This window comes from Arvicola amphibius, chromosome 1 (assembly GCF_903992535.2).
Source record: "Arvicola amphibius chromosome 1, mArvAmp1.2, whole genome shotgun sequence".
Classification (NCBI taxonomy): Eukaryota; Metazoa; Chordata; class Mammalia; order Rodentia; family Cricetidae; genus Arvicola; species Arvicola amphibius.
This window is the reverse complement of record NC_052047.1, coordinates 153,567,706-153,587,672: the sequence shown is the minus strand read 5'-3', so window position 1 is coordinate 153,587,672 and position 19,967 is coordinate 153,567,706. Positions and strand designations below refer to the sequence as shown.

At 46.6% G+C, this 19,967-nt stretch overlaps 1 protein-coding gene across 2 annotated transcripts; it reads left to right on the top strand.

Moving 5' to 3' along the window:
• Positions 1-262: 262 nt before the first annotated feature.
• Positions 263-19,642, top strand: Ms4a18 (membrane spanning 4-domains A18). 2 transcript variants are annotated; one of them, XM_038337281.2, is made up of 9 exons: positions 263-372; positions 1,231-1,346; positions 3,750-3,875; positions 4,524-4,994; positions 6,735-6,848; positions 8,186-8,242; positions 14,481-14,591; positions 15,786-15,899; positions 19,098-19,642. In XM_038337281.2, the coding sequence occupies exons 4-9, from the start codon at positions 4,536-4,538 to the stop codon at positions 19,449-19,451; spliced, it is 1,209 nt and encodes a 402-aa protein (XP_038193209.1). In that variant the 5' UTR covers positions 263-372; positions 1,231-1,346; positions 3,750-3,875; positions 4,524-4,535; the 3' UTR covers positions 19,452-19,642. The 2 variants fall into 2 exon arrangements, with proteins under 2 accessions (XP_038193209.1, XP_038193202.1); XM_038337274.2 differs by lacking the exon at positions 3,750-3,875 and having other exon boundaries at positions 269-372.
• The last annotated feature ends 325 nt before the right edge of the window (positions 19,643-19,967 follow it).

Sequence of the window (19,967 nt, the reverse complement as noted above, 5' to 3'; positions counted from 1 at the left end):
TGATTTAGCCAAGTCATTTCCATTAAACTCCTTAGGATAGAATGTTTATTAAAACATTTAGCATATGTTCCTTGCTTAATATTGTTTATGCTGGTTGTAATCCTAATTTTATACTTGTTATCTGTTCCCAGTGTATATAGTTTTGTATTGAGTTTGGAACTCTCTTATTTAGACAAAAGGGGGAGGTGATGGGGAACCTCCGTCAGCCAATGACCTTTAAGAGGTTGGAACAGGTTAGGGCGTGAACATTTGGGTACACAAAGAAAACCCGCAGGCCAGCCCAGGGCTCATGTGCACTCTCTCTCTCTCTCTCTCTCTCTCTCTCTGGTTCCCGTGTTACACACCTGAGGTTGGACTTCTCGTTCCTGTTCCGTGAGTTTGCCCCTTATAATAAAGAAATATAATTGGAATCTTTTGGAATTAGTTTGGGATTCTTTGACCCACATCCTCATCCCACTTTTCTCCAACATGCCTGGAGCCTGCCCAGGCTTGGGATGTCTTAAATAAGCTCAGCCCGACTCCTGACGAGCCCTGGTGTCTCAGCCCAAATGGCTGGTCTTGGGAAGGTTGAGCGGTGCCCTACAGCTACCCAACAAGACAGTGCTGTCAGCCTATAGCCTCTTCCCGTGTCACCACACACAACCCAAGGCCAGACCACTTCTCTAAACCGTCATAAAAAGGGGCCATACCCCACTAAGAGTACAATTCGTTCTCTCTCCTCCTCCTCCCCCTCTCCTTCCCCCTCCCTTTCCTCACCTTCTCTTTCCCCCTCCCCTTTCCCCCTTCTCTTTCCCTCCTTCCCCTCCTTCCCTACCTCTCCCTCCATGTTTTTAATCTAAAGTGTATATTCTTTATTAAAACATTTATATCAGCTCTGGTCTAGTGAATACTTACACACACACACACACACACACACACACACACACACCATGCCTTGGACCCATGGTTGCTGGCATGGCATAGATCTGCTTTTTATAAGGACACCATTCGTGCTGGTTTAGGTCCCACCCTGATCACTTCATTTTAACCTAATTCCTTTTTATAAGGTCCCTAAATCCAAGTGCAATCACATTCTGACATTCTGCACGTGACATTTGTCTCAAAGGCAGACTTTGGCAGGAACCCTCCCACAGAATCTTATTCTAGAGAGGCCATAAATACTCTGAGGGGTAGATAAACTCCAGGTGGGAGCCTGACATTATATTCATTGGCTTTCGGTGAAACTTCTAGGAGGACTTTGGAGCTCGAAAGAGAAACCTGCTATTTCTTCCCTTGCACTTTTGAATTTCCAAAGCAGCTACAGAAAGTGTCAGAGCCTAAAGAAGACAGACTTGCCAGGACTTAAGGTAAGACTTTTGTGCATTCCTTCACAGGGTCTTGTCGGAACTTAGACCCTACCAAGAGGGACCAAAGACCTGGGCAAGCCCTGGAAAAGTCCTTTAGGAGCTTCAGGTGTCAGGGGTCCCCTGGAGACAGTACACTGAAGCATGGTGACTTTGCAACAACCCAACCTTGGAGACTATGGCTTCGGCACCTGGCAGGCTGCTGAAGAGTCAGGACAGGTCCCTGGAGCTATTTCCAGCTCTGTCTGAGCAAAGCAATCCCAGGAAAGAAGGCTGAAGAACGTGTTGGGAGAGGGCTGGGGTGAGAGGTGTTCTGGCTGACCTCTCCCTGAGACCATCTGTTCAATGCAACGTGGTCAGGTTTGTTTAGGACCTCAGCCAAGAACTGGTAGGAAAAAAAAACTCACTTGTTCCCACGTTTTCCTATCGGGTCCCCTGGAGCACAGCCCAGTACTTAGCTGTCTATGTCAATTGCCATGTCTGTGACCATATGACGATATTGTTCTTCAAACACTGAACAACAAGGAACCTTCTCTGAAAAAAATAAAGTGTGGGGAAGTTGGGGGAGATAGAGCTAACCTGCCTTCCCATGGCATGAGACAGAGAGCAGCACTCAGCATTGCTTTTATTTTGAAAAAGAGACAGACAGATGTTCCATCCAAACCAGGTCAGGGCTACAGCTCCCTCCATTAGCAGAATGTTTGCCTAGGGATGCACAAAGCCCTGGGTTTGACACACACTCTCTCAGCTCCACATAAACTGGGCATGGTAGTACATGACCCACACTTGGGAGGTGGAGGCAGGAGGATCCTCAGCTACGTACAAAGTTCCAGGAAAGTCTGAGCACATGAGACCCTGTCTCCAAAACAAACCTCAGCCTCAGCATTTTCTGCATGACTGTTCAGGTTAGATAACCTCTCTGACCCTCAGTTCTTCTGCAAAATATCTGTAGGAAAGCACATGGCTGGAGGACCGGCTTCCCATCTCTAGGGCTGTGAGATGTAATCATTTACTGTTGCTATAGTTGTTGCTATCTGCCACCTCCTTGGAAAACTTGGGGTCCTGAGAGAAAGCTCAGAGTTTAAGGAGATGTGGCACATGATGCTGGACATGGTATGGTCCCACAGCTGAACACTGATGGTTTGTGTCACCCGACGGGCACAGCGCTCCTCTATAAAAGTTAAAACAGTGTTGCAGAAATAAACCTAGATTCTAAGTCCCCCCCCCACCCCGCAAGCTATGCAATTAGTCACCTCCACTCAAAACCTTGGTTCCCGTGGGACTTAGTGGAGAGATGGGGGATGTGGAGATGAGGGAGACATCACGGGGACATTCCTTGGCTGTCAGGTCTCTTCCTCTTGTTCACTTTTTTATTGTGTGCTAAGAGTTGAATCCAGGGCCCCCTACGCACTGAGCAGTCACCAAGTTTCATTTCCAGACCTTTTTACTTTTATGTAATTTTAATTTTGAGACAGAGTTTCATTGAGTGGACCAAACTGTCTTGCAATTACTCTGTAAATAAGTAAGCCTTGGATTTGCAATCCTCCTGCCTCCGACTCCTAAGGAGCTAGTATCATGGACCTGCCCAGACCCTACTGGGCAGGCGTTTTGTTGCTGCTGCTGTTGTCTTCTTGGATTAGCCTCAAGACAGGGTCTCGTATATCCCAGACTGGCCTCAATATCACCATATGGCAGAGGATGACCTTGAACTTCTAAATCTCCTGTTTTCCCCTCCCAAGTGTTGGGACCCTAAGCATGTGCTACCACACCCAGTTTCTTTGGTGCTGGGGGTAGAACCCAGGATTTCGTGCATGTTTGGTAAGCACTCCGTCAAAAAGGGAGTCTTTCGGTGCTACTGGGGGCCAGCATCAGGGTCACCCAGGAGACACAGTAGAAGACAGAGAGCATCTGGACAGTGAACTGAGATTTTACCAAGTGATACTCACACTGCTGACCTAGAGACCACACTTGAAGATCCGTTTGGCTTAGTGTTGGAGATGAAAGAGCTTGGAGTCTAGGGGCTGCAGAGTTCAGAGGAGAGCCTTTCTGTTATGGATGGCCGCCGCCCTTCAACAATAGGCGAGCTGAGAGTGCTCTCCTGCGCTGGAAGTGAAATCGCCAAGGAAAGTGCTATCGATATCCACCTTTCTCAGACAGGCCACGGAGCTCACGCTCTTGCACCTCCAGGTCATAAAAGCAGAAACTGAGAAACAGACTCAAAGCTGTCTGACCTCTGGACCCTGATGCTGCCTTGCCCGGGGGGTTACCATCTGTAGTGAAGAGAGCCTGTCCATCAGCCAGCACTAGAGTCCAGCTAATGTCAGCTGTTTATGGGCATGTCCCTCCCTCTGGTCCTGCTAGCACTATGGAGCACGGGAATGGGTTTACCTTGTGTTTATCATCTAGAGAGGCCAGAAGCTTCCCACTTGCCTATGGCTAGAACAGGATTTTGTGCCGCAGCATGGGACATCCTGCCAGCAAGGAGTGTACAGTTTGTGTGTAATATGATTAAACAGAAGTGAATGTTGACAGGTGAGTTGTTCCTCATCTGAATGGGAACATTTCCACCTAAGTCTTCAATGTCTAAGGAGGCTGCCTGTCTCCTGCCACACATCCTTTCTCACCAGCGCAGGAAACTCAAGACATCCTCCAGGTCTCCCTTATCAGAGGTCAAGTCAGGCCCACGGTCACATTCGCTCTCTTCCAGCAGCCTCAAACGCTGGAGATGGGAACCATGAGCTGTAAGGGGCAGGCCGCCCTAACCGGTACCCTAGAAACAGCAGCTGGGATACAGATGAAAGGAGGGTAACAAAGTACCCACATCATTCCCTTCTCAGCACCCGCATGGCAGCCCACAACCATCTGTGACCCCTGTTGCAGCGACTCTGGTGCCCTCTTCCAGCCTCTTTAGGCTCCAGGGACACGCATGGTGCACAGACATACATGAAGGCAAAACCCATATACATAGAAAAGTAAACTAAATAATTTTTAAGAGACCTAGATTTTCAAGTAGGGCTAGATCACGTGAATATTATATCCCCAGAACATGAACTTCCAGAAACCAAAGACATGCATCTTGTGCAGTAGGCTTGCATTTTAGTGAAGACAATGACAGCCACAGGGAGGGATAAGATGGATTGTTGATTTATCAGTGAAAATTGCATCTTGTGTGTTTTGTAGCATCTCTACATCATGAACAAACAGCAGAGTGTGTCTGCTGTTACTGCCCCAGGATATGTCCACGCCGTCCAGCCTACCTATGCTGTGGCCTCTGGAAGCCAGGAGAAGCCTTTGGAAATGACCACTTACCCGGCACCAGCAACCATGCTTCAGCGCGATACAGGGAGTGCAAACTTACAGAACCCGCTCATTGTGATCCAGAACCCAGCTGGAATGACAGGCCTGCAGGCCCAGCCCGCTGTGCCCCAGTATCCAGTGGGAATGGCTGGTGTGCAGGCTCCACCAGGAGTGATCCAGTACTCACCAGAAATAACAAGTGCCCAGGTCCTGCCTGGAGACCCTCAGAATCCCCTGAACACTGTCCCGGGGCCAACACAGACCTCAAGCTATCCCCAGTGGAACATGTCCTTTATGTCTTTTACTGAATTTAATCCCAAGAAATTCATTAACGAAGAGGTCAGAACTTTAGGGGTGAGTATGACGTCATCTCTCCAGCTTTGTAAGCCTATTTCTGGTGCCTCTGGGTTCAGAGGGCAAAGGAGGGTAACAGGTTCTAAAGGCTAGGTCTGGGACAACCCCACAAATGGCAGTCCCACCCTGTATCCCTCTGCTCCCATTTTACTCTATAGGCTCTTAGGGAGGCTATAAAGGGAGCGGTTCATTTCCTGGTTATCAGGGGCCGGGCTCAATAGCAGTTTCACTAAGAAGACCATTGACCCAGGCAAGTGGCACAGGCCTCAGAGCCTCAGCTGCTGTTTTTCTATCAGATGATCTTGTAAGCTCCTCTCTATCTTACAAGCTCTGAGGTGGCCGATTTCCCCTTCTGCTAAGGGTATTCCTGCCTCTTTCCTGCATCCTCTAGTTTCATTTGACACTTTGAAAAGTTCAGCTTCGTTCTACTTTTTGAGGCAGAAACAAGATCAGTCCTACGCTCTGCTAGAAGCCAGCCAATTCCTAGTAAGGTGTCTGACTCACGGGATGGCTGGCTTCTAGCGAGTCCTCTCTCTCAATGCACTGGCTCACTCAGCATGGAGACAGATGCAGAGATGACCAAGGCATGGTCCTCAAAGACCAAGGGGGGATTTATTTCATGGTAGTTATTATTACTGTACCTTCCGGCAATCTCCATGAAGACACATGCACAGTCTTGGGGCTCAAAGAGTACAGATGGCCCAGATTCCTTTGAGAAATCACAACCCTCCTAGAGGCAAGAGGACAAGGGCAGGTTCAGAAGGATACGGACTCAACAGAACCCTACTCTAATGGAGATCTGGCTAGTCTATGTCCTACGAGCTTCAAACATGTCAGAAGCTTTGTATGGTGATGTTGAGGGCCAGAGAGCCCCCTTAGGGGTAGGGCCTAGTGAGAGGTATAGGTTACTGGGCTAGTCTTTGTAGAATCTTAATAGTTCTCATGGGAGCAAGAATAGCCCCCAACCCCTCAGCTTTCTGTCTCACTATAAAATCTCTCCCTCTTGCAAGTACTCTCACCATGGTACTATTTACCATACAGTGACACAGCCAGGGAAGCCCTCACCAGAGCCTGCCTTATGCAACTTAAACTGACAGTCCCAAAACTGTGAGCTAAATAGACTTTTTCCTCCAAATTACCCAGCATTTGGTATTTCATTTCACCAACAGTAAATGGGCTAATACAAACCCAAACCCTCTTTCCTTATCTATCTGTAGAAATAAATGAGTAGATTGGGTCAAGAACAGGGAGTGTTGTTTGTATCCCCAATTTATCAGAGACACCTTTTAGACTAAAGTCTGCACAACTGTCTCAGGAATCCAAATGCTGATCCCAAGGGCCAGCGGAGATTTTGATTGCATGTGAGAAGGTGATGTGGTGCTGTTACATGGGCAATGCAATTCTGTTTTGTGATTCTTATCTGATTAATACTGGTGAAATGTGTGTTGATTCTGGTGGCCAACTATCTGAAGGTATTTGGAAATCAAGTTCCAAAGACAACTGCTCTGAGCCATCTTGCCCTTTTTATTGCCCAGGGTACCCACTGGTACCACCTGGGGAGCTATCAAACACACCTGGAACAGGCCCCCCAACCAGAGACAGTGGTCTAGTCTAGATGTTGGTCTAGGTGAACCCCAATACCTCAAGTGGCTCTGGGACACAGGCAAGGTACTAAAGCCCAGGCCAGCAGCCCACAGTCAGGTTCCACTCTCACCTGTCTGCTCTCTGCTCTCCCCACAGGCTATCCAGATCCTCATTGGCCTGTTTCATATTGCCTCTGCAGCCAACCCTCAACTATACTGGACCAGTTCTCTGCTGGGGCCATCAGGGTACCTGGTCTGGGGAGGACTGTCTGTGAGTATAAGGCCATGTGGCCTCCTTTCTAGGTCATCAGAGGGGACCCTTGGACCCTATATCCAGTCATATAACCCTTACAGCTTCGAAGTCTGCAGGCGCTGCTGAGGCTAAAAAGCCCGCCTACACCCTGGCAATACCACGTCCCACCTCTAAGGAGGTTTGGGCTGCAAACATTTATTACCATATTATTATTAGAGTTTTTAGGATCGGAGCCTGGGCTATGCAGCACTAACAAGCCAGGCTCCACTCCCCACCTGTAACAGGTCAACTGAAGAGACAGGTCAAAGCAAAAAAAGAAAAGAAAGGTGGTTTATTTGCTGTAACCACAGTGAGAAGAGAAAGAAAGAAAGAAAGAAAGAAAGAAAGAAAGAAAGAAAGAAAGAAAGAAAGAGGCCCAGTGACACCTCCCCCAGTTTCACCCTTGAGATTTAAGTAGAGAATAAGGGGTACACATGACTAAGCAGTTATGGTCAAGGTGTGGTCCTATTCATCACTGACCCATCATTGCCTCAGCTCCAGACTGTCCTGCAAAGTCACCTGACAAGTTGGCAGAGGCAAGCTCTTCCTCTGGCTGCCACCAAGCTTCAGCCTTCTCTTCCTCCAGCACTGAACACTTAGAGCAATTTTAACCCCTAGTATACTTGTCTTAATGCCCTAATATATGTAAGTCGGAGTCCAGAGAGGTTCGTGCTGCACACAGCATCTGCCTCCCATTCATAAGAGCAACTGCAAATTTTTCAGGGATGAATTAAGCAAGTTGTCCATTCGGTGATAGGAAACTGACTATTGCAGATAAACAGCAAGGGTCAAGACGAAGGTTCTGTCCTTGGTAGTACAGAATGAAGCGATGTGAGTAGGAGCTATGGTCACTTTCACAGGTAAGAAGGAGAGGACCTCAACAGTAACTCAGAGTGGTCAACTGTGTGAAAACAGGGGCCTTGTTAGGACTCCCAAGCCGGTCTAGGGGCACAGCAAGAGGAATTAGTAGCAGATACAGAGCAGGACCCCCAGTATCCTCTCTCCCAGCCTCAGTACAATGACCACCATGCTACCCTGCCCCTAATTTCCCAGGATGAGATCGTATTCAAAGACAGGACAGTGTGAACAGTGAGTGAGTTTGGACATGGTATGGCCCACCGTGCTCTTGAGGAGACCTAGTCAGACAGTGGCGATAAGGAATGACTTAGGGCATCCTACATGACCTGTAGGGATCCGAGCGCCACAATATTTGGTAGGTTGGAGACAGTGATAATGTCAAGAGGAAGCTCACAGATTTACATGCGTGGGAAACACAATGTTTGGAATTTAAAAACACTTTTTTTATGTTTATGTAGTTTATCATCTCTGGATCCCTCTCAGTCTGCGCTGAAAAGGCTGCCAACAGTTGCATGGTAAGTCACAATGCCATTTCTTTAATACCCATGAGTCTTAAAGAGCTATAGTTGGCCCTAAGGACCATTAACTTGACTGAATGAATCCTTTATTTTACACAACTGGCCATGAAATTTAAAGTGCAGGGCCTAACTGTTAATCTAGTCTGTTTTACAAGCTCAGTTTTTACAATGGAAATTCCCTTGTTCTCGGCAGCTAGGGAGCCTGGCCTTGGAGCATGCATAGAACTGTAAACTCTGTACTCCTGTCTCAAAAGATAAACTCCCACATATTTCTCCAATACAATCAGACCTCTGAAGCGGGCATCAGTGAGCAATGGACAAGATGGAACATGGGGTGCAGGTCTGTAGTCACTATAGCTATCGCCTCACCTGCACCCGTCTTCCTCCGTGGCTCCCAGGTCAGGGCCTGAGGGTTATGGGGCTTGGGCCATGACCCTGTACTCATACCGAGACTCAGGAGGAGGCAAAGAGGCAGGGAGTGTGAGGGCCAGGGCCAAGTGAAACCCAAGTTTTGAGGAGTCTGTAGTCTGGAGATAGTCCTTTGGCATCACCATCTGTGGTTTCTGCTTTGAACTGGGTGTGGTGGATCCATGGTCTCATGTCGGCTACTTTCACGGCCATCGAAGTGGAGAGAATCAGTGTGTGGGTCCTTTCCAGGCTGGTTTCAGCCCCCGTTCAGCTATCTGCTTGACCCCGACAGTAACACTTGGGCAAGGGGAAGGTGGTGATGGACTTGGAGGTCAGCTGGGTCTCTCAGATAATCCAACGAATAACCTTTATGAAGGGCTAGACGGCCTGGAGTGACTTGAGAAAGGAATGGTCAGAGAGCTCTGTCAACTGCTTGCCTCTGAGCAGGGGAAGCAGTTGGGAAGGTCTTTCAAACGCAATCTCATAAGGGGTGAATCCCTCCCCATATATGATTAAGTGAGCCCAAAGACCAAAGCAAAATGATGGAAGTAGCTCTATCTACCTTTCACTGGACTAGAATGAGAGGTTGTTTAAGGTTTTTAATGTGCTGTTTATTCATCCTACCTGTCAAGAATTATAAATAAATAAATAAATAAATAAATATCAAATATATCTATATGAACGATTAAGTTTCCAAACTGTGCCTAAAGCTGTTGGTGTTAATTAGGAGGTTTTGGCTATGAAAACCAGGTCGTTGTCAGACCACATTACTAGAGAGAGGCCAAATTGAGGGACCAGTTTCTAGAAGAGCTTTTTAGCTATCATTTGAGCAGTTTTAGTCTGGGTGAGGAAGGCTTCTACGCACCTGGAAAAGATATGCTTAAAAACCAGCATGTGCTTGCATCCTCTCCTTGCAGGCCAGATCTTTGAGAAGTCAGCTTTCCCAGGGTTTGCTAGGGTATTGGTATCTCATTTGGACCCCTTCCTGGGTAAGGGCTCTTGGTTTTGATTTGCTTGAGCACAAACCTGGCATCTGGCTGCGACATCCCTTGCCAGGCTGTCCAGTCAAGGTAAAACCTATCTCAGTTTGAGCAACTCAAAGTTCTGTGGACTCCAGATGGGCAGCCAGATGGTCAGTTACCAGAATCCTGGCAGTAGTTACTGGGAGAACGATCGTCCCCTCTGGTGTTCTCTACCAACTTGGGGGTTCGAACTGTCTTTTTAATTATTTTTCTTCCTCTCTTTCCTCTTGGTCGTATCACAAAGTCTCAGGTCAAGGAATATTATCAGAATTCAACAGAGTATCAAGGGGATCCTTGATACTTAGCAGTGTTTTTCTGGCAGCCAGATCAGTGACCTAGTTACCTCTTGCCTCAGGACAGTCATCTTTGATGTCCTGGCAACAGAGGATAGCAACTCATAGGGGAAACCACATAGCCTCTAGGAGGACTAAGATTTGTTTTGTTTTGTTTTGTTTTGTTTATGTCCTCTCCCCTGATGATAAGAAGCCCTCTTTGTCTACAGATCCTATATGGACATGTGTAGTATAAAAGCAGATTGGTCAGTTCTATTCTCCAAACTGTCATACCTGGTTTGGGCCCAAATAATTCTGCTTAAAGTAATTACTGCAGCCCCCACGTACCTGGTTTCATCTTTAATTAAGCTACTCCCATCTGTGTAGAGCACTGCACCAGGATCTTTCAGGGGATTATCACCTCGAGTCAGTTATAGATGAGCACCTGCTGGTCATTATCAGTCAAATCAGAAGCACGATTGGTGGTGATGGGTTCAAACCAGACTCGGGGATGGTCCAGGAGAGACTTGGTACTGGTTCACACAGGCATTAGACAGACAGAGTTCTGGTATTCCTCGGAAGAGGGTCTCGGCTCTGTGGGATGCTGTGAGTCTAAGTCTGACCAGAGTTAATTTGTTTGCTTGTTTTCATTTGACTAGCAGTAGCCACAATAGCTCTTAGACAGACGGTCCATCCTGGGGCTCCAGGGTCTAATCAGTTGTGCAGGTGAGTCAAGGGCATCTCCGTGACCCCAAATTTTGGGTTAAAACCCCTTTGCAATGTTATTGTTTCCTAGACAAACAGATGGAAAGATTTTGAAACATTTGGAAGTGCCAAGATAAAGCTGAAGTCAGGGCTGTTTTTAAAGCCTCAATCCAGATTAGAGGCTCAGTGTACCCCTTGTTCTGGTGTATAGAAGCCTTGTCATTTCTTCAAACCCTGGTATCCAGGGGCAGCAATGCATAGGCATACCTAGAAACACTCAAACCTGTCTCTCAGTCTTTAAAGTTGGGATCTGAAGGATGGCAGCAATCCTATTCTGAGACAGGCTCCTTTTGCCTCCCCCTGCTGGTAGCCAAGATAGGGGCTAATCAATATAACCTCAAGATAATCTCAGAGGTACAAATTAGGGCTTTCTTAGCCAACATTCTGCAGCCCACAGTCTGTACCTCTTGCAGCAGTCCCTCAATGGCCCTTTTAGGACTTTGGTGAGGTTTGTTGTTGTTGTTGTTTGTTTGTTTGTTTGTTTGTTTTAGAAGCTAGGAGAAAGTCATCAATATATTGTAAAAATATGGTCCCAGGAAACCGCTGATAGGACAGGAGATCACTCAGTGTCTCATCAGTGTTGAAGAACTTTTAAATCCTAGGGGCAACTTGGTCCAAGTAAGCTGCCCACTGTGACCTCCCTCTGGGTCTCTACGTTGAAAAGCAAAGATGGGTTGACTCATCTCTGCCAATGGAAGGCTGAAAAATATATCTTTCAGGACCAAGATAGTATGTACTTGTTTCTCTAGAAGAATAGACTCATGAGAGTGTGTGGGTTTGTGACTGTAGGGTAGCTGGTCTTGACCTCCTTAGCCCTTTCCTCAGATCCTGGGTGAATCTATAATCAAAGGGCCCAGGTTTCTTCACAGGTAGGAGAGGTGTATTCCAGGGTGGCTGGCAGGGCACCAGGATGCCTGTCTCTCTAAACCAGGCAATATAAACTGCAATTTCCCTTTTTGTTTTCAGGGTCATTGGGTATTGTGTAATCTGGATGGAGGTAGTTGAACTGGTTAGTTGGACAATTATAGGAACTTGGTGTTGGGCCAGTCCTGGGAGGTTGGTTTCTGCCCATATCCCCAGGGGATCTTTGTTGTAAATCTAAGAGATAGTTCAACTGTATCTTTTGATTGGGGGAAGGATTTTCAGATAGGAGACATTGTTATGTAGAGAGCAGGACACCAAAATTTTGCAGGTTATCTGTTAGTTCAACTGCATCTCATCATCAAAGAAGGTGGCAGTGGCTTTCAGTTTACACAAAAGGTTTCATCTCTCAGTTGACCCTGCTATTAAACACCTTTTCATCTATCTCCAGCAACTGGGACCTACTTAGACCTTTAACTTTTTCTAACTTTTTTCTACTATCTTAGACCAATTGGGTGATTAAGGCAATCTCTTTTAGCAGTTACATTTAATCCTTCTAAAAAATGGCCTAGTGAAAATTGTTTAAAGCCCCCTTGGCCAGTGTTGGACAGAGGGAAAAATCTGTTCTTTCCAGGCTGCGTTGTCTGGCAGCAATCCTCCCACCTAACCCGGGGGCAGTTTTCTGCTCTTCTCAGAGAAGGGTGGGTTTTAAGTTTTCCAATTGTACAAATCACTGGTTGGAAGGGAAGACAAGTCATGAATGAGAAAGAAGAGGAATTTCTTCTTTTCCTACCAGGCACAATCCTGGGAAATTTTCCCCCATCCCCAGGGCTGCTTAGAGCAGGTAGGGGAGGGAGTGGAGGGCGTTCACAGCTTGGGGAACTATTTCTCCCTCCATGTGTGCATTCTGCTTAGACGGCAGGGGCCCCTAGATGAGAGACCTCCACCCCACCTCCACACGTGTTCTAGGAGTCAAACAACAAGAGAGGGCTCTGGGAGTGGAACAGGCAGGGGGCTTGAGGTTTCACTGGGCAACCTGGCAGAGCCAAAAGGATTCAGATCACCAACAAAAGGGTACAAGTCTTAAGTGTGTAGGGAGGGAGTCAAACACCAGAGAAAGCCACTGGCCAAAACAGGGAAACAGAACTGACTGAAACATATAGACGCACAGAGAGCCACATAGTAAAGACAGCCAAGAGGGCAACCACCCATGCATACCCCTGAACAAACTAAGGGAGTCTGGTGATGTCTCACGTGGATCCCAGACACTGGCTCATCAGTCATGTCCAACCTTTCTTTTGTGCCATAAACAGAAAGTCCCTTAACCAGGGTTACCTTCAGAGGTGACAGACCCTATAACTCTTTTTGAGGGCGTGTCAGAAGAGCTTGGACTTCTGCAAGCACCAAGACCCTGGGTTTCTAGAACAAGGCTAGGTGCTTTCCACAGAACTTTTCTTGGTAGGGGTAGGAAGGAGGGTAGTTTCAAGTTAAATTAAAGATGACTCCATGAGACAAGATAGAGGAACCTTTGCCCCATCAAAAGAAAGGTCAGGTTTTGCCTAAAATCACACAATGAATATATGACAGAACCAGGATTTGAGTTCAGAATTCTCTGGTTCCAAAGCTATGCTGAAACCTATTGCATTTGCTACTGCTACATAATGCATCATATCTCAAAACAAAACAACAAAAAAAGCGTTTAACAATTTGGAAAAGTCATGGGAATTTTCTGTACAATGCCCTGGTAGTGTTCTGCATTAGACAGAAAGCCAGACCTGGGCCAGCTGGAGACAGGTGTGTATATCAGTCATCTCCCCAAGGTATTTCCTACCTTTTTCATTAGCTGGACCTAAACAAGTATGTCTGCAACAATTGTAGCCCCAACCATAAGGCACAGATCCCTCAGTCCCCTTGGAGTGGTGTTCTTCACCTCAACAGCCAGAGAAGAGTCTGGTCATCTTTTGACCCGTGCTGCAACCGTAAGGAGCCTTAGCATAAATGTAGAGCTGGTTCCAGGACCTCCTTCCCCTTTCTTCCTCTACATGGCTTCTGTCTCTTAAGGAAGGTGGTAAATGAAGGGCAGGGTTATTCCCTAAAGCGTTTCCGATTCCTAATCCCTGTTCTACAAAATGAATTTCTACTACCCGGGTTTGCCTTCAAAAGAAGCACCTCCTCAACTCCCCAACATCAAGTAATCTCACATTGTCCTTCAATGTCCCAACAAGGCTGACCAAACACTGCGCACACCCTCTGGGAATCAATGCCCTTGCCAAGCAAGGGGCATGGCATTCCTGGGCCTCTCGAGGCTCCATCAAATGGCTAACTTCTAACTGAAATCTCTGCTTCATTTTCTACAACTGGCAGCTGCCCCAAACTCAGCCTAGATGTGACATGTTGAGAACCCCACTCAAGGAAGCAGCCTGAGTAGATACAGGCAGCAAACAGTTAAAGTTTGTTGACATCTCAACATGGTGGCCAGAGCCCTCACATCTGAAAATCTTCCCCAGCCAAGCATGCCAAGCAGGGCTCCAGCCCCAGGCTCACCCTCAGCATCCTTAGCTTCCTACTGTCTCTTCTCAGGGCAAGTTTGGTGTCCTTGCTCCTTTTCTTCTGCAGAGCCAGCCAGCAACCTCCCCATGCCTTCAAACAGCTTTCCAAATCTCATTGCCTGCCTCAGCTGCTTAGCCAGGTGGTGAGATGCCCCCAATGGATAGTTCCTGCCCTAAAGAGTCACGGCATGAACAATCATTATCTCAATATCCTGGGGTAAATTAATAGACTTCTGTCCCAACCAGCCTGGTGCTCTCCTTTCTGCCCTGCTCCCATTTTGTCCTGTGTCCTAAGTCTTCCCAAACACTGAGCTTTGAAAATCTTTGCTCACAGTTCCCCTCCCTTTATGTCCTTCAGGTGAATGCCAGCATCGGCATGAATGTCGTCAGCTCCATCTTCTCCCTTCTTGGTATCATCATTATCATTATGGATCTGTGTCTTTTCTACTCGCAAAATGTTTCGCTGATGGTGAGCATTACAGCTGACTGAATCCAATGTTTCTTTGGGATCAGGAGAGCTTACATGGTTGCTCCTTTAACAGGAAGGAATTGCAACAGAATTCCATCCTAATATGATCCATAAGTTGCAGAACTTCCTCCAAAATCCTGCAACTGCTATGGCAACCATAATGTTCTTCACTCCACAGTGAGGACTCTGAGATTAAGAGACAAAATGTCTGGTGGTAGAGATATGGTTGCTTGTCTCAAGCTGAAACCTGGTCCTCCTTCAGGACTAATCAAGCAGACCACAGAAACGTGGCCGAGCAAGAGACCCATCTACAGGTGTGAGGACAGTCCTCAAAAGGAGAGCTTCTCTGTAGGCCCCAGAAGAAACCTAGTCCAACTTGACAGGACATAGCAGGAAACCATGCAAGACTGTTAGCATCTGGAGTCCAGCCCTAGTCAACAAGATGCACTGACAAAGAGGTAGACTATGGTCATGTAGAACAGAAATTTAGGAGTCCAAGAGGCCTGAAACCAAACCCTGGGATCCCATCTTCTGCTGAAGGGGAAGAGTGAGGAGAAGTACTCCTAGAACCCTGCCTCCACAATGCACTATGGGTAGGGCAATAACAGGAAGCACCCTGAGCTCAGTCCTGCTCTCAAAGCTCTGATTCAGACCGCAGAGATGGAGCTAAGACAGCCAGCAGCCGAACGGTCCTGACCTTACTGGTCCAGCACCAGTTCACAGTAAGGACCCCAGCCCCTCAGGCAGGTTCGCAGTTAGGGCATTTGTTAGGGTTCATCATCTCAGAAACAAACTTTAAAGCAAGTAGTTTTTGTAGAGAGAGGAAGTAAACATGACCTCAGGACAAGGAATCTGGGGTGCTTACATACCAACCCTACTCACCACCAATGGAAGACTGCTCTCCAGGGGGTTGTTTGAGCTTCAGGCTTGAGGTATAGACAGCAAAGTGGGCTCCTAAGGCCACAAAAGTCCACAATAAAGAAATGCAGTGGCTGACAGGAGGAAGCTGAGGTGTACTGGATGGATATGGTGAAGGCGCATGAAGGTCACGTCTATGCCAGGAAGCCACACACGGAGGGGTCTCCAGTTTTCCAGACGAGGCAAGGAGCATTCGCCTTAGGAGAGCTACAAATGCAGACAATCATCCCGTCAACCCTGATGACTGAAAAGTCCCCATTTCCTCTCTGCCCCTAGAGTTGTTTGAAAGCGATCTCTGGGGCTCTCCTCCCCTTCATCCTCCTGGAATTCATCATCACCTGTACGGTCTCACATTTTGGGTGCCAGGCTGTCTGCTGGGCCCATTTTGAGGTGAGTGTTGGGCTTTATTCCATGAATCAGAGTCACTCTGGAGAGGTTTAGCAAGAGGAGGCTAAGTTTGAGAAAAGCAAGGACTGAAAGGGTGTATCAGGCAAGTTTTGCTGTGTAAACAAACTACACCGAAACCGAGTAACTTAAAACAGCAAGCATTTACTTCAGCATTTCTCAACCTGTGGGTCACAGCCCTTTTGGGGGTCACATATAAGACATTTACATTACAATTCATAATGGTAGCAAAATTACAGTTATGAAGTAGCAACAAAATAATTTCATGGTTGGGGGATCCCCACAACACGAGGAACTGTATTAAAGGGTCAAGCAGTAGGTTGAGAACCATTGACTGACTTGATTCTGGATTCCTCGTGTCATCCATGTGTAGGTAATACAGGACTTGCTCCTCGATTCATCTTACAAAGCCTCACTCTTGAATCTGCAGCCAGCTTCCAAACGAGCTTCAGGAAGGCTGGTGTCCAGGGCTCTTAGTGGGTTAGTCAATCTCTGCTGAGTTATCTCATCCTCCAGTATGTCAGCTTGAGTTTCTTCACAAGGTGGCTGGATTCCCAGCACAGCAAGACATGTAATTCCTCACAGGCAAGCACTCTAGTCCTGGCTTGTGCCCTGCTTGCTGATGTCCTATGGCCAAAGCCACTCAGGTGGCCAAACTCAGAGCCTGGGAGCAGAAGCTCTGGCTCTGGGAGGAAAACTACAAAGTCATCCAAGAGGCATGAATAGGAGAACTAACACTTCTAAAAAAAAAAAAAAAAAAAAAAAGGCAGGGCTGGAAAGCACTGACTGTTGTTCTTCCAGAGGTCCTGAGTTCAATTTCCAGCAACCACATGGCGCCCTCTTCTGGTGTGCAGGCAGAACATTGTATACATAATAAATCTTTTTTAAAAAAAAAAGCAAACCATGTTTATCCCCATCCCAGGAGTCCCAAGCCTCCCATCCAATCCCATCACCATGCTTGAAGTCCAGGGTCCAGTTTTGGAATATGACTTTTCTTAACACAGTAACCTAGAAACTAAAAGTAACCTTGAGACTGAGAATGCAGGCTGAGAGTTTGGTTGGCATGCTGGAAGCCCTGGATATGTTCTCCAGCACTGAATGAACCAGGCATGGTGGTGCAAGGCCTATAACCCCAGCAGTTGGGAGGTAGAGGCAGGAGAATCAGAAGTTCAATGCCATCCATGGCTACTTAGCAAGTTTGGGGGCAACCTGAACTATATGAGACTCTGTCTAAAAAAAAGACAATAATAATAAAAAACAATTTCTATTAACATACCCAACATAGTCTAGTGAGACAAGAACCAGATAACTCAAGTATACTTTCCCATTCGACAGAGAAGAACCTTATAGGAGGCTCAGAACAGTCACTGAGCCATCAGATTCTAAATCCTATGGAGAAGTTTAGAGAGATGGATCGGTGGTTGAAACCAGAATCATTTCCCAGCACCCACAGGGCAGCTCACAACTGTCTGTAACTCTAATCCCAGGGGATCTCATGGATTCTTCTGCACTCTGCAGGCACCACACACACACACACACACACACACACACACACACACACAGAGTGCACACTCACATGTACAGGCAAAACACCCGTACACACAAAATAATTTTTAAAATTTAATCCTGAGAAGCAATGTGGCCCACATGGGGACAGAGAACATTTCCTGGTTAGGAATCAGTTCAGCTGAGGAAGGACCTGCCATTATTTTATACTGCCTCCTGTATGTGTTTCCCTAACCCACTGTTCTCTGGGGTCTCCACCTGTAGTCTCTCGGCTCTACTGCCAGCAGCATCTTCCCTTTCTCATAAGAGTTCACCTTTTCATCTTTGGAAAGACTGGCAATTATCAAACATATTTGTACTTGGAATAACATCAGTTCATATTTAATGGTCTTTTTGTTAATACAAGTCCCTCAAAATCCCTGGGGATGCCATATGTGCTAGATGATGGCTTTTGTAACTTGACAAAAGCCTCGTCTTTAGTTGTTTTAGACAGACCTCTCTATAAATCTACCTATTTAAACATCTATTTGGAGATCAGGCTTCTCCAGGACTAAACCCATAAGATTTTTAGAAGCTTTTCAGTGTAACCTCACTAAAGGCTGGAGACATGATTCAGTCAGTAAAGTGCTGGCTGTACGAGCTTGAGGACCTGAGTTTGGATCCCCCAGCACTCACATCAAAAGGCAGGTTCTGCAGTGTACATCTGTAACCCCAGCACTGGGGGTCAGGGAAGGCAGCACAAAGACAAGTAGATGGAGCTCACGGGCCCGCCAATCTAGTCAGTCACTGGGCTCTAGTGATCCAGTGAGAGACCTTGTCTCAAAAATAAAGTGGAAAGCCAGGAGGTGGTGGCATATGCCTTTAATCCCAGCACTTGGTAGGCAGAGGCAGGCAGATCTCTGTGAGTTTGAGGCCAGCCTAGTCTACAAGAGCTAGTTCCAGGACAGACTCCAAAGCTACACAGAAATCCTGTCTCAAAAAACCTAAATAAATAAATAAAGTGAAGAGCAATGGAGGAAGACACACAGTGTTGATCTCTGGCCACCATACACATGTGTACACACAGTCACACATATGCCCATGCTCTTGTGTACACACACATAAACACATGCACAGTCTTACTTAGCACAAGGTTGTATAGGCACAATCCTTTCTGTGTGGGCCTAACCCTAATCTGACGTTTGTTCTTAAGCCTAAAATTTACCCATTGGTAACTCCAGAAATACAGCCCTAAGATGTAATAGCTCACAAAAAAAGGCATTTAGCTCATGATCCTCTGGGCCTTACAGACAGTTCTGATCTGCTGGGATCACCAAATCAACAGTTGGTCGCTGAGATACCCAGTGGTTGGGTGGTTTTGGATAAACACACACATGTCTGGTAGTTGTTAAACTGGCTGTAAACAGAAAAAAAAAAACTGGACTACTTATCTCATTATTCATCAGGTCAGTCCTGACTGCTTTCTGTTCCAATGAGCTGCAAAAAAAAAAAAAAAAAATCAAGCCCCAGTAGCAAACACTTCACAGGCCCTGACTTATATCCCTATTACTACTGTCTGCTTAGCCAAAGAAAGTCATGTGTAGCCAAGCCCAGCCTACCCCATGGAAAGAGGACGGGAAAGAAGTTACTGCCTTTCTTGAAGTACAGAGGACACTGATGATTTCCTTTGTCTTTCAGAACATGACTCTGATCTCACCTATATTCAGTAGCAACACAGTCAACACGACCAATGGACCTATCAATACAACCAATGGACCAGTCAACTCAACCAATGGACTGGTCAACATGACCAATGGACCTGTCAATACAACCAATGGACCAGTCAACACGACCAATGGACCAGTCAACTCAACCAATGGACCAGTCAACATGACCAATGGACCAGTCAACTCAACCAATGGACCAGTCAACACGACCAATGAACCTGTCAATACCACCAGCCCACACAGTGCCACCAACATCCCAGTCCAGCCCAATAATGCTTTCCCTGAACACTTATACAAAAATGGAGCTGATCTTGCCCAGAAATAGCTGATGGAATGCCCATTTCAATGACACAGAAGTACCAAAAGTACCTTTGCTTCCACATGAAACACCTGAGACCTTGACCATGTCATAACCACTAGGCCAAAAAAAACACCCATATTTCCCCCTCTTCACTCTTAAGCTTCCATTTTGTATGTTATTAACGCTATTTTTAATAAATAAATGTTTCCCCTTGACTCTAAATGTCTTTTAACTTTAACACAGTGCATACAAGGTTGCATTCTTTTCTTCTGTTGTTCCACTTATATGCTTACTGTTGAGAAGTCAATTCTAAACTAGACTAGTAGACAGGCCAACTGTCAGTTCAGCTTCAAATTGCCTCCCCCAACTCTAATCCTGAAGGGTCACTCTCTCCACCTGAGGAACATAGGAGCAGCAGAGAGAACATGAACAGCACTCCTGGGTGTGAGAAACAGCAAATGGACACCACAGTGCCTTCTCGAACCATAACAAGCAAGCCACCCAAGCCCAAGAAAAAGCTGTCTGGGTTGAGATGTGGTA

Excerpts from the sequence above, each read along its gene's own strand:
- Ms4a18 (XM_038337281.2), top strand. The coding sequence starts at position 4,536 with ATGAACAAACAGCAGAGTGTGTCTGCTGTTACTGCCCCAGGATATGTC. Across the intron at positions 6,849-8,185 it reads TGGTCTGGGGAGGACTGTCT|TTTATCATCTCTGGATCCCT; the intron begins GTGAGTATAAGG and ends ATGTTTATGTAG. Across the intron at positions 14,592-15,785 it reads CGCAAAATGTTTCGCTGATG|AGTTGTTTGAAAGCGATCTC; the intron begins GTGAGCATTACA and ends CTCTGCCCCTAG.